This window comes from Barbatula barbatula, assembly GCF_947034865.1.
Source record: "Barbatula barbatula genome assembly, chromosome: 19".
Taxonomy (NCBI): domain Eukaryota; kingdom Metazoa; phylum Chordata; class Actinopteri; order Cypriniformes; family Nemacheilidae; genus Barbatula; species Barbatula barbatula.
In genome coordinates this window covers 16,463,261-16,477,129 of record NC_136782.1, presented here as the reverse complement: position 1 = coordinate 16,477,129, position 13,869 = coordinate 16,463,261, and the positions used below count along the sequence as shown (strand labels likewise).

Below are 13,869 nucleotides of genomic sequence, written 5' to 3'. Positions count from 1 at the left end.
CATTTGGTATATAGGATTGGCATTTGGTATATAGGATTGGCATTTGGTATATAGGATTGGGTATTTTGTATGTAGGATTGGGCATTTAATCATTTAGCCATTTAGAATTGAGGATTTGGGGATTTAGGATTGGGCATTTGAGGATTGAGGAGTGTATGCAAATTAGGAGGCGTGGTCCAAATACTGGAGGATGGGTTTGAAATGGCTGGTGCGCAAAGGCACCTTATGGACAGCAGCTCCCAGTGCTACAGAGCGAGTGAGTGGCTGGAGGGAGGATATGAGGCGCCGTATAGGGTTTAAATCAAACTGCGCTTATGAATACATATATAAAAGCGTGCATACACACATATACATTGCTCACATATACATGTATAGTATTGGATGTTCAAGCAAACACATATGAAAAACATGTGCACACTAATGTGAAATCCATACATATGTTAGTAATGCATGCATGTACACTTTTTCATGCATACATATAAACTCGATGCCTACAAACAAATCTAAACAACACTCGCACATACATACAATCTCTAGCACACACACATCTATAAAACACTCGCACATACATATAAACTCTGCACACACGTCTATACAATTCTCGCACATACATATACGCTCAATGTGCGCAAAACACATCTAACACTGAGAGCGATAATAGCATTGACGTTCATTAGTCCTTTACTTGCTTGTGCAAGTTGAGTTTGTATGTATGTGCGAGTGTTTTATAGATGTGTGTGTACTAGAGATTGTATGTATGTGCAAGTGTTGTTTAGGTTTGTTTGCACGCATCGAGTTTATATGTATGCGTGAAAAAGTGTACATGCATGCATTACTAACATATGTATTGGTATGGATTTCACATTAGTGCGCACATGTTTTTCATAGACTTTTAGTTCATATTGTGACTGAAAAATCCCTCCATATAGTACATGTAAAGGACGTAATACGAGAGAAGTTCACTCAAGTGTTGAGGTGCTAAACCATGTAGGACTTTATAGGTAATAAGCAAGAACTTTCTCCAAAATAACTTATTTTGTGTTCTGCAGAAGAAAGAAAGTAATGCAGGAATGACAAGAGAATGAGTAATTGATGACAGAATCTTAATTTTTGGGTGAACTGTCCCTGTAAATGAGATGTTCATCCATTTGGACCTGCTTTCGGTCTCATGTTTCCTTCCTAACACAACCTAATACTGTGAAGATGATGTCAGATTCTTCGAAACAGTCTGTATGGCATTGTTCAGTCATGCAGTTATGCACCGCAGTGATGGGAAGGGAACGGTCCATCTGGAGGGTGTTACTTTTAACAGCAGTACATGTTTTAACATTTGGCAGACAATGAATAGAAATAGTTAAATATTCGTTTAACAATTTAAATTGTTTATATTTACTGTAATGATTTTCATGTTACTGTAGATGCATAAAGTCAAACACAAACCTTTATTTTTATATTTTTATGATCTTCTATTGCATGAGTCTGGAAAGCCAGCAAATTGTCAGTAACAAATTGTACAACATTAGCTTTTTTTAATAATATGTTGCTTAACTCAACAACAGTTTCCAAAGCTTTATGCCCTGCAGGTACAGAAGATTATTAATGTGGCTTCTTTGAGAAAACCATCTTGTTCTCTTCAACATAATGTTCATAAGGTTTTGGAGGGGGGCAGAGCCTTCCCGTATTCTCAGTTTTTTCCGTCGGCATGAAGCTGAGGTCAGGTCTCCGACTCGCTGGCTTCCGGCACTTGATCTTTCCCACTCATCCTCTATTTCTATGATCCAGTAATGAACTTGATAAAGCGTGTAGAATTGCGCAAACCCTTTGCCAATGAAAGTGCATGTCTGCATTTTCTACCAAATTTTTGGATTATAGGTCACATAAAAAAAATGTGGTCAGGAAATGAAGGCAATTTTGATGCGTGTTTATTGACTTCTTGTTGTGATATGAAAATGAATTTTTCCTGTAAATAATAGACTTTAATTCTGTAGGTTTTTGGTTGAAGATTTTATAGTCTGTATGTGTATATGAAGTTAAGGCGTATAGGCTATTTTATGTTCTGTAAATGGGTATTTTACAGACTAATAAGCAATTTTTCCTATGGTGTGACTGCAAAAATGTTGTATAATCTAAGAGAGATCATCTCTTATGCTTTTTTATATGATAAATATTAATAATAATAATAGACGATGTGATATTGACAGTTTCTTTTCTAAATTTCCCTATGTCACACCATAGGACACACGTACAATTTATTTGTTCGATTTCTCAGAGTGTATATTTTACATTATGTAAACAAAAATGTTATTAATAGATCCGTTTTTGTACAAATTACATGTAGTCTCTTATATCAGATCCGTAGCCAGCCTATTGAAAGGGGAGGTTCTTTTTTTTCAAAAAGTGGACCTTTTTGCAGTTTTTCTCCTCCTTTTGTATTTAATTATCAGGTTCAAATACTTCATTTTGGTGACCTTTTATGCACTAATTTCTGCTGGATTAGCTTGTCTGCTGGTATCTTAACCAGCACGCTTTTTGATGCACCTAAAATATTTATTGCATTGTTGTCAAATTGCTTCCTCATGTAACACTTTGTCAGTCCATACACAGTTCATAAGTTTAAAGACCACACTAACAACAGAATAGATTTAATGAACTTTACTGAAATATTAATAATAATTCTTCTCATCATCATTTCTTGACTCTCTGTCAATGCCTCTTTGCTATGTTTTATTATTATAATCACGCTACGTTTATATGGCTATTATATTGTAGACCAGGGGTTCCCAAACTTTTTTCTGCAAGGGCCACATAATTCTCCCTGTCTTTAATGGGGGGCCGGGTTGGTTTGTAACGGAAAATTACATGGGCCGGAGGTACTACTTGAATTATTGTGGAGATTTAATTTTGATTAGAAATGTATTTATTATGCCTCTGAATTTTCGCCAAAGTTCCGATTTTTCAACTCGCGTCATTCGCGCGAATCGCTCCGCAAGGTCATCGCATCTTTGCATTGACTTAACATGTAAATCACTCTCGCTTAACGCTTCATTCGCGTTTGGTGTGAACACACTATAAGGCATTGTTCAGAGGGCCGGTCCAAATCTGTGGGCGGGCTAGATTCATATATATATATATAACACCTCCCCCCGCATCATTCAGAGGCGATGCTTCTTCACGTTGCTTTGAAAAGTGTATTGCGAGAACTCTCTCTGTCTGCGCACACACACGCGTCCTGCAATAATAATCATATTAATTTGAAACAGCAACCCAGAAATTTGTCACAAGCATTGATTAAAACAATGATGACAATAATCACATGAAAAAAACGACTTAAATTCTGGACCTTTGGCAGTGAGGGGGGGTTCGTTCGAACCACCCGAACCCCCCCTGCCTACGGGCTTGTATATATGAGGACATTGTTTCATGCTAGACAGTTAAACTGTTTTCTATTGTGTGTCGCATGTCACACTGCATTCAAGTTCCCCGGCAACACACACATTCATGAAAAATGTATATCCTGAATGCGCAAATTGCCTAGGATAAAAGCGTCTGCCAAATGTGTAAATGTCAACTTACCGCAAATTCAACAGTATTTAATTTAGTATTCAAGATGTCACATGCAGCCTTGTCTCGTGTGCCCTGCAGGAACGTGAAGAAAAACAAGCCGCTGCTGAACGTGCATGTGAACGGTGGTGTAAATGGCTGTGACGAGTCGCTGTCACGGTCACCACTGCTGTCAGCACGGTCCCCCTACATCCAACCAAACACCCCCACTCACCTGGGAGACCCTGTGGGTCGACGTAGTAAGTGTTATCTCAAAATGAAATCCAATATAGAATTTAATCATTAATTTGCAATTTTGTGTAGTTTCTTATTTTTGTTGTTTTTTTAGACAACATTGCAACACACGGAAACTCTCCAGCAACTTTGAGGAAGGGCATCCATCTTGAAGTCACACACAGGTATGAACTTTCTTCCGTTTTCATCCTTTCATGTGGACTCCTTTTTCTGCTTTTGTTGAAACCTGTGACATTGTTTTCGGCATTTCCCCCTCAAAGGTTTTCCACCAAATCCTGGTTGTCTCAGGTGTGCCAGGTGTGCAAGAAGAACATGATGTTCGGTGTTAAATGCAAAAATTGCAAGTAAGAAAACACAAGGATCCTTCTGGAAAATTACATCCCAGTATCTCACAATTGTTTTAACGTTTTTTTTTTTTTTTAGATTAAAGTGCCACAACAAATGTACCAAAGAAGCCCTAAAGTGTGGAATATCATTTGATTCGTGTAAGATGGTACAAACCGTAATACATTTGCATGGTTTTGTGCTTTAGCTGTTGTTGATCTAAAATGTATTTTGTTCTATTAGTATCAAACAAGATCAGAAGAACAGAATCAGTCCCGTCAGGTATAAACAACCACATAGAGAGACTCCCTGAGCCTCAACAGTTTGGAACGCTACCTAAGGCAATAAACAAAAAGGTATGTAGCGAATCGCAAAAACCAGGGAGACACATTTTATATCTTATAAATAATATATCTCCATTTTGATGTTTTAAACTATACTGTATTATATTTCATTTTATATATTGTTTTTCAAACCACCTCCTATTTGCACCTTCCATCAGGACCACCCTGCATCACTCAGTCACCTGGACTCCAGTAGTAACCCCTCCTCCACCACGTCCTCCACCCCCTCCTCACCCGCCCCCTTCGGTCAGAGCAACCCCCCAAGCGCCACCCCACCATCCAACCCCTCCCCTAAGGGTCACGTTGACATTCGCTTTAACTTCCCAGGTCAGTCTTGTTCACCCCAGTAAAATGGGATGTTATATAAAAGCTCACTTCTGACATACCAGACTGCAGCTCTTTAGCACTCCTGTCTGTCCTTCTGTGCTTGTTATGAATGTCTACAAACCTAACTGACCCTAATGTATTATGCTAACATCTTCATCGTATTTGCCGTAGTTTAGATTAGTTGCTAATGCTTAACTAGCAGGATAAACTAGGGCTGCTTGTGTAACTAAGTCTTTCTTTTCTCATTATTTGTGTGTTGCGGATGATTTGTACTTGTTAGCTGCCTGCTACTTTCAGCATAGACAAAGGTTTGTCTTCCCCGGTGAGTTAACAAGCCTCCACCCCACAAAACTCTTTATTTACTCATCAGGTGTGGTTTATACATTCCTTGTTGTCACTGGGACAACTCCGTTATATTTGAATGCCTCAGCTGTCGCATTTGCTGCAATTTGTGTTTGTTGTTTATTCTGCAATGTTTCTCAACCAGAGGGATGGAGGCCACTGCAAAAAAAGTGAATTTCTTAGTATTTCTTGTACTCATATCTATAAAAAATTCTAACAATTAAGATACATTTAAAATAATACTATATCTAGTACGATATCTTATTGGATATTTTTCAAATACATTTTTATTTGAGAAATGACTTTTGTCTTGTTTCCAAAAGAAATAAAAACAAAATTTTGCAGTATAATATCCCTCAACAAACTTCCAAGGCAGCCTTGCGTACATTATTGCTAACAATATAAGCAATAAAACCTAGATATTTCTTGGAGTTTGGTTATTATTTCAACAAATATAAATATTTTTGTGTGCATGCCATGCTCTTTAATATTTTATTGGTCAGAAGTCGAGCTTTAAATTTTGTTGTGGGAGCTGAACTGAACAGTTTGAGATGCACTGTCAGACTGTGTGCGTTCGCCCTCTGCTGGTCATCTATAACGTTGTGCCTTGATCTCTCTTTGTTTGCTTTTTGTGTCGTGCCTACAGATGTTACATGAAAACTAAAAACAGATATTTTCCATTTGTATAGGTTTAATGGTGCATTAGGTAATGGTTTTGTTTGTTTCATAGCAGTATGACTTGGTTTGATCGTGGTGGGTTTATCAAGATAAAGCGAGGGGGATGCTGCTGGACGACTGTTTGTAGAATGAAATCGCTTTTTATGCCAACCGCTTTGAATATATATTTATATGTAAAACATATTATTTTTATTTGTGTTGTGTAAATTACTTGGTCCACCTTTAAATGGGACTTAACCATTTGTATCACATTCAAGATTCGGTACACTTCTTACAGGTTTTTTTACATGTTCATTTCATGTTCTCACTTTATTTGATCACAAACTGATGAAATCTTTTTTTCTGGCAGAGGTATCCAGTTCCACACATCTAGATGGATCTAATAACACAGGGTAAGATGAAACCTCTTAATACTTGTATGTGATCAGTATTTCTAGTGTTTCCACCCAGACCAATTAAAACAATTCTCAGGACGTTTACATGAGAGGGACAGAGAAAGAGAGGGTTATTTATTTATTTATTTATTCGTTCATGTGCCTGTCAAGTAATCACAGAAGAGAGAGACAGGTCTGTAACTGTCGGTAGTAGAGGGGTCCAATGAGAGCGGATCGTGCGTAATATAGTTGGAGTGCGGAGCAGGTTTTTATCCAATCGGTTCCGCTCCGATACCGCTCACACCACGAGTCTAGGGCATGCACAAATCCACCCAGAATTCACCTGTGCCTTCAACAATTAACACAACTGTCAGCTTACACTTCAAAAATCGTTCGTTGTGAAGGAGAGATGGATTTCGTGAAATATTTCCAAGAGCAAACCGACAGGTCATACAGGTGCACAATTCCTGACAAAAAACTAGATGATAAGGATGTTGAACTTGAACAGGAATGTGGTGATACGATTTCAGTAAACAAGGATTCGTATTTTGATCTAAAGAGACAAATCGTGCGGAAAAATTGACGTGTGCTGCCTGAACATGGGGAGGCCAGAGCAAAACGGGAGCAGTTTGAACATGGTTGAAATAGGAAATATTGGCTAATAATTAATTAAATACGTTTTGTCATGCAGAGGAATTTTAAATTTGAGCAAGCGTGGAGCGATTTCACCAGCATAAGGTTTCGGTGGCAGTGTCAACATCTAGGGATGCAAAGTTGGAGGGAAGAGAGGATATCAGTAGTTTTGGTTCCGCATACCAATAACACTTTCTGGTCGTGTTCATTAACTACTGTCGTACCTTCACATATTTTTGGTCATTCACCCGAAGTCATGTGGAAATAATGTTGAGGCATACTTACATTGGAAGCGATTTCATAATCAGTTTGACGTTTTTGAGATCTAGATATAATATTCATTGCATGTACTGCTAGATGGGGTTCTTAGACAACAGAGTGTTATATTGTTTTTTGTTCAATGTAGAGACACAGAGCAGGTGGACGGACACATCGGTCAGTTGTTAACAGGCCAACGTGAAGCTGTGGTAAGAAACATTTTTTGAGTTGCTGTGAATTAAAAATGCTTTGTGGGTATTTTCACAATGTGTAGTCTTAGTCACATGCTTGTGGTGACCTTTGCAAACAAAGCAAAAATGATTTTGGAAAGGCTACTTTCATACACGAATTGCGCAATAACATATTTAATGCGATAGTTCTTTGAGTCGCATTATCTTACACAATAATGTAATGAATATTTAGTATTGCATTTCGCTTTAAGGATGAGGAATGTGACGAAGAACAAACAGAGGAGGACGGTCAGGACCACGAGCAATCCGGTGATGAAAGCGAAGGCGATGAGTTAGACGATCTGCCAAGCTCCAGACGCTACTGGAAGGACGGCATAAGCCGTCAGGCTAGCCAGACCAGCGTATACCTGCAGGAATGGGACGTACCCTTTGAGCAGCTCGAGCTGGGAGAGCTCATCGGTAAGGGCCGATGGGGGAAGGTGTGCAGAGGCCGGTGGCACGGAGAGGTGGCCATTCGCCTGTTAGAGATCGACGGAAACAACCTGAAGCACCTGAAGCTCTTCAAGAAGGAGGTTATGAACTATCGGCAGACGCGACATGAGAACGTGGTGCTGTTTATGGGGGCCTGCATGAACCCACCACATCTGGCCATCATCACAAGGTACACTTTCTTTCCTTTTTAAAATGACTATAATGTTGTGTTTACGTGTAAAATGGACAGTGACAACAGTCTATTTTTACTATCTAATTACTTATTTTATTATTGTTTTTTATCTATTTATGTCATTCTGTTGTAGTTTTTGTAAAGGCCGGACGCTGTACTCTGTTGTCAGAGACTCAAAACTTGACATCAACAAGATAAGGCAAATCGCTCAGGAAATCGTAAAGGTAAGGAGCGTGTCTGTTGATCAACGTGGGGTATATTTTCCCTTTTTATATTCACTACATGGTATATACGACTACTGTTGTTTTCCCATGTCATCAAGCCATCAGAGATTTCATTCCCTCCTCCTATACAACAAAAACCCACTTTTCATGCTCCAATTAGTTTTATTTTTATTATATTCAATATCCACAGCTGTAAAATACAACGTATTCATTTATATTTATTTGGTTTTGAACAGGGAATGGGCTACCTCCACGCAAAGGGAATCGTGCACAAGGACTTGAAGTCGAAAAACGTGTTTTACGATTCAAACAAAGTGGTCATCACCGATTTTGGTCTGTTTGGGATGTCGGGTGTGGTGCAAGAGGACAGGTGGAGCACATGCATTTATTTACTTATCACAACAATTTGCTGTATCAGATTTCTCTCGAGTATAATGCAAATCTACATTAATGTGTGTGTGCAGGCGAGAGAATGATCTGAAACTTCCACGAGGATGGATCTATTATTTGGCGCCTGAGATTGTGCAGAAGATGAGACCAGGAAAACATGAAGACTATTTGCCATTTTCGAATGCTGCTGATGTTTATGCCTTTGGGTAAAAAAACACCTCTCTGTTCTTTTTGAAGTGGTGTTGTTTGCTTTTTGTTTTAAATACAACTAAAGATCTGGATTGTACACTGTAAAATGTCTTAAGTTGAATACTTGGATTGGTTTCAAATTGCGTCGATTCATTGAAAATGTGTATCTGTTTCAGCACTATATGGTATGAACTTCAAGCCAAAGACTGGCCCATCACCAACCAGCCGGCTGAAGCTTTGATTTGGTTGCTAGGAAGCGGAGAAAGCATTAAAGGGTTACTGGCCCAGAGAGGCACCAGCCTGGGCAAGGAGGTCACGGTGAGTCCTGTTCAGATGCTCTATAGCAATTCAACAAATATGTTTTTAACGATTTTTGACTTGACGTCAAACACGTCTGATTCAAACACATGAATGAAGCATCGCATTTTAAATAAGTTTTACTCTAGCCATGGGGTTTAGGATTCCTTAACAATGAAAATGTTTAGGAATCCTAAATCCAAGGCTAAAGTTAATCTTAGGCTCTATTAAAAGATAAGCAACATCCGTTGTTTACATCAGGGTCGGAAATTAACAGAGGATTTGAAAAGAAATGCCAAGAAGGTGAACAAAACTGCCCTCCAAATTCAAAATAAAAGGGGACAAAGGGTCCCTGCATAATAAAACTAACTTCGACAATCGCAATCTGAATAAGATGAGGTGAAAATGAACGAATGTTAAGACAATGTTTTGCTCTGCTTCAGCTTTGAGCATTACAGCCAATCAAGTTCATCGTATGAAAATACTGACCAATCAGAGGCGTTTAAATGATTAACCGGTGAAGAAGAGCTGTGCTGAAGTGCGCCACGCTCACAAAATGTTTCATTAAAAACCGCGTACAGAAACGATGTAAGAAAGACATTCATTATGTAGAGAAGCTTTTGAATGTTTTTGCGATGTTAAATGTTCTTTGTTTTTTATACATTACCCATTTGAATTACACTTTGTGATGCTTAAGAATCAAAACAGCAATAAAGCAGTAATAAAAGGATTCATAAACGCTTTTCATGTTGTTTTGAAGCATGTAAAACGCTTTCATGTATTCTAATATCTGAAAGTAATAATCAGGATGACGACATCAAGGGCAATAATCAGTATCAATGGTTTTGTTTTAATCTTGCAGTGCCATGGAATGGGTATATGTTTTATAATTATAACATCAGATATGCTGCTCCACCCACACCAGTTTAAAGACACATCTGGTGCTTATTTGTTTCTGTGTAAATTAAATTAAATAGTTATCAGGATTAAACTGTTTTTAACATTTTCATCATTTATATTTTATAATTGATTTAATCTACATACATTTAGAATAACATTAATCTCATTACGTTGTGCAATTGTTTTATATACATTTGTCACATTTGTGACAAACTCTGGGAAGTAAAAAAAAACTTTTCTGCAATCCTATTATTTAAATTATTTATAATTCGATGCCAGGTCAGGGTTACACGTAAATTTTCTGTCATGGTCATGACACATTGATTTATGGTTTATTTGTACTTTATGGTATGGTAAATAGATGACCTTAATAGTGTAATTTCACAGTAAACAAACGTCAAATCCTATTTAGGGTTTAATGTGATCATTGTCTTTACATCGTGTAGGAGATCCTGTCAGCCTGCTGGTCGTACCAGGTGGAGGACAGACCTACATTCACTCAGTTGTCAGATTTACTAGAGAGACTTCCCAAACTCAACCGCAGGCTCTCACACCCCGGACACTTCTGGAAGTCTGAGGAGTATGTATCCTAGTTGGGAACGCTGACATGGTGCAGAGAGAAGAAAACTAGCTAGAGGAGACTAACCGTTTGCTTTGGTTTGAGCTGACATTCGCCTTTTTTAATTCTGAGCCGTTTAATCTTAAAATGTACACGATTAGATGTTTATTTTAATGTGTGTCGTAAGGACGCAAGGAATGATCAGAACGGGTGCTGTGTCTTTTGATCAGTCAAATGTTATTTCTTACTTTAGAGTAAGTGGCTTGCGAAAGCGTTGGGTGTTGATGATCTGAATGTTTTTGACTAAATGTGAATGAGTGAACACATAAATGTGATATGATCTGTAGAGAATGTTCTTATTTATCTTTTGAAAAATGAAAGGATCTGGGCATGGTCTTATTGTAGTTGTATCTTAAATGTAGTTTTGCTGTTACACTTTCAGGAGGTTCATATGGCCATATGTGGCCCGAGATCCATCATGGGTTCCTTATAGTCTCAATGCATAGACTGTGAAATTATTTTAAGCAAGTAAATGGAAAAATATTTATTATAGGCCTCTTTGGGTAATGTAATATAATTATTAAATAAAAGATAAGCGTAAATTAGATGCAGAACGTTTAGAATAATGTCTATGTTTTGTCCCTGTTTCTGTGTCTGTCTCTGCTGGGATTGGTCAAAACTGTGGTGACACATCTCCTGTTCCTGTCACTGCACTGATGTCACAACCTTTGTCATCTTCACTCAAAACCTTTCCACATCTCCAATGCTCTCCATTGTCCACGTTGCTCTATCTTTAACTCTGGACTTGCTGTCTTCTCTTTTTCTGTTTGCTGATTGGATGAATGTGCAGCGCTTGGCATCATCACTGTTTGCGTGAACACTGCAGTCAGGGGCTGCGCTCTCGCTGTCCCTACCCGTGCAAATATGACGGACTGCACACGCCTGCTGTTAACAATAACATTGCTGCTTCATTCAAAGAAGGCAACTGAGTCTCTTTTTCATTTTCTCTTTTTAGGATGTCTAACAGGTTTCATTCATGTTGGTGTTCGTTCTTGGCATTACATGGAATTGAATTTGAATTGTGTTTGTAAATGAAACGTTGACTTTGGATTTCAGCACTTTAGTTCCGTTTGTAGACTTTGGCATGTCGTGTTTTTTCAAATTCGTATCTACACCGGTGTCTACTTATAAGGAATAGTTCAGCCAAAAATAAAAAGGATGTCATCATTTATTCACCTGTGTGTCATTCCAAAGTTATATATGACTGGAACACAAAAGAAGATATTTTGATATGTCTCAGGGTGTCTTGAGGTTTTGTGTCCACATAATGGAAGTCAATGGGGGCCAAAGTCGTTCGGTTATGCAGAAGAAATAAATTAATTATGGTTTGGAATGACATGAGGATGAGTAGATGATGGTAATTGTTTTTATTTTTGGTTACTTTTAAGTCACAAAGACACGAGCAAAATTCAAAGGATCCACAACACATTGCAATAGATAAAGTGACTAGATGTCTGATTTTGAGTAAATTCACATTTTCTAGCCACTTTCAATGTGTTCATTTTGGTTCATAATCAGGATTAAATTAAAACTTATAACCATTTACAAGATACAAACCCGGTGCGTTTTACCAAGCCTAGATCTTGACTAGATCAGCAGGACAACGTTCAGGAACTTTTAATGTCAATTACCTCTCTTTTGAGTTTGTGTGTGTGTGTGTGTCAGAGTAAGTGTATGTCTGTGAGTGTTCGCATGAAAGTTTTGGGTGATTTACTGCTGTTGTGGTGATTGTGTGATTATGAACAACGAGAGGCCTTTTGTGAAAGATTGCTGTGACAGTTTCCATAACAGACAATTACAAAGACGTTTAAATAAAGAACTTGTTTTATTTATTGTACAGCTAAATTTCTTATATGATTTGTACAAAATTTTATATGTTTCACTGCAATTTTTTGGAAGGTACTTTACTCCTGTTGTACAGCTCTTTGTATGCAAAGTATCGCAAACGCAAAATGTACATTTCTAGAATGAGATTGTGGTTGTAATGTATGGATTCATATTTTTGTAAAGATCGTGACTACTCGTCTGTAAACAATAAAACAAAACAAATATTTATTTTGCCCTTTCATGGTATCACAGAATAGGTCTTATCGGCTTCCATTTGTTACCTTCCATGTTTTATATTTTTGTTAAAAAAAGTTGATTATAAGGACAATTATTTTTGCCAAAAAATGTGTGTTAATGGGATACTTCACCCAAAAATAACAATTCTGTCTTCATTTACTCACCTTCGAGTTGTTCTAAATCTGTATAAATTTCTTTGTTCTGATGAACACAGAGAAAGATATTTGGAAGAATGCTTGTAACCAAACTGTTCTTGAACCACATTGTAGTAGGAAAAATATATTTTTAATAATAAGATATTTTGAAGAATGTAGGAAGGCAAACAGTTCTGTTGAAGAACTGTTTGGTTACAAGCATTCTTGCAAATATCGTCCTCTGTGTTTATCCAAACAAATTCATTCTTGGGTTTCTTCTTTTTTTAATAGACCTCACATGTTGGTGGGCCTTACGGAAGACCACAGACAAACAGGAAGTGGGTTTTTGAAGCTCCAGAACTAAAAACTCAGTCTTATCATTTTTAACCAAAAACATTTTTACTTGGTTTTGTTGTTCATTATGGAGACCGGGAGTGCCAATTAGAAATTAAATGAAGAATCAATTTAATAATTAAAACATAAAAATGTCAACAAAAACATAACTTGAGAAATGAATAGACTTCCTTATTTAATTTGTATTACTTAATTTTAATTTAGTTTTAAAATGTAGTTAAATTGAACAAATAAAACGTAAATCATTTTAAATGTATAAATAAATAAGTTTAAAACTGTTTAATTCATGCTTTAAAACAATAAAAAGTTCAAGGTTAACCTAGAGTTGGTTGAACCTCCTTATTGAAACGGGCCCCCTGTCCTCAACAACTCTCGTTGCACTTTGTCCAAGCAGAGATGATGTCACCGATTCCTAAGTTCACGTGACTGTCATTTAAATTGCTACAGTTACATATTTACCCCATTTATAGCACCGTGAAAGATCAAAGGGAGTAAATAAACATGCATTATGGAAGTATCTTAAACGTTTAAATTAAAAATAGCCTACAGAAATGCTTTATTCCTTTAAAGGGATTGACAACAGCAAGTTTACCAGGTTCCTTTACTACTTCTTGGTCAGTTGTGGCCTGGTGGTTAGAGAGTTGGGCTTGTGATCAGAAGGTTGCTGGTTGTAATCTCAGTGCCAGCAGGTCATGACTGAAGGGCCCTTGAGCAAGACACCTTACCCCTGATTGCTCTGCAGTAATGTGCCACTGTATAAAACTACTT

General features: G+C 37.5%; 1 protein-coding gene across 3 annotated transcripts in view; it reads left to right on the top strand.

Moving 5' to 3' along the window:
- The window catches only part of ksr1b (kinase suppressor of ras 1b), a 33,477-nt gene extending 20,851 nt beyond the window's left edge, over positions 1-12,626 (top strand). For 2 of the 3 annotated variants that reach the window (XM_079482059.1, XM_079482060.1), the window contains 14 exons: positions 3,643-3,800; positions 3,890-3,959; positions 4,056-4,139; positions 4,219-4,280; positions 4,363-4,475; positions 4,622-4,790; positions 6,160-6,202; positions 7,224-7,284; positions 7,518-7,927; positions 8,064-8,154; positions 8,391-8,524; positions 8,619-8,750; positions 8,910-9,051; positions 10,377-12,626. In XM_079482059.1, coding sequence (XP_079338185.1) covers positions 3,643-3,800; positions 3,890-3,959; positions 4,056-4,139; positions 4,219-4,280; positions 4,363-4,475; positions 4,622-4,790; positions 6,160-6,202; positions 7,224-7,284; positions 7,518-7,927; positions 8,064-8,154; positions 8,391-8,524; positions 8,619-8,750; positions 8,910-9,051; positions 10,377-10,523 — 1,816 coding nt within the window. In that variant the 3' untranslated portion in view covers positions 10,524-12,626. The remainder of the gene's footprint in view (positions 1-3,642; positions 3,801-3,889; positions 3,960-4,055; positions 4,140-4,218; positions 4,281-4,362; positions 4,476-4,621; positions 4,791-6,159; positions 6,203-7,223; positions 7,285-7,517; positions 7,928-8,063; positions 8,155-8,390; positions 8,525-8,618; positions 8,751-8,909; positions 9,052-10,376) is intronic. The other variant, XM_079482061.1, reaches the window with a different exon arrangement.
- Positions 12,627-13,869: the final 1,243 nt, after the last annotated feature.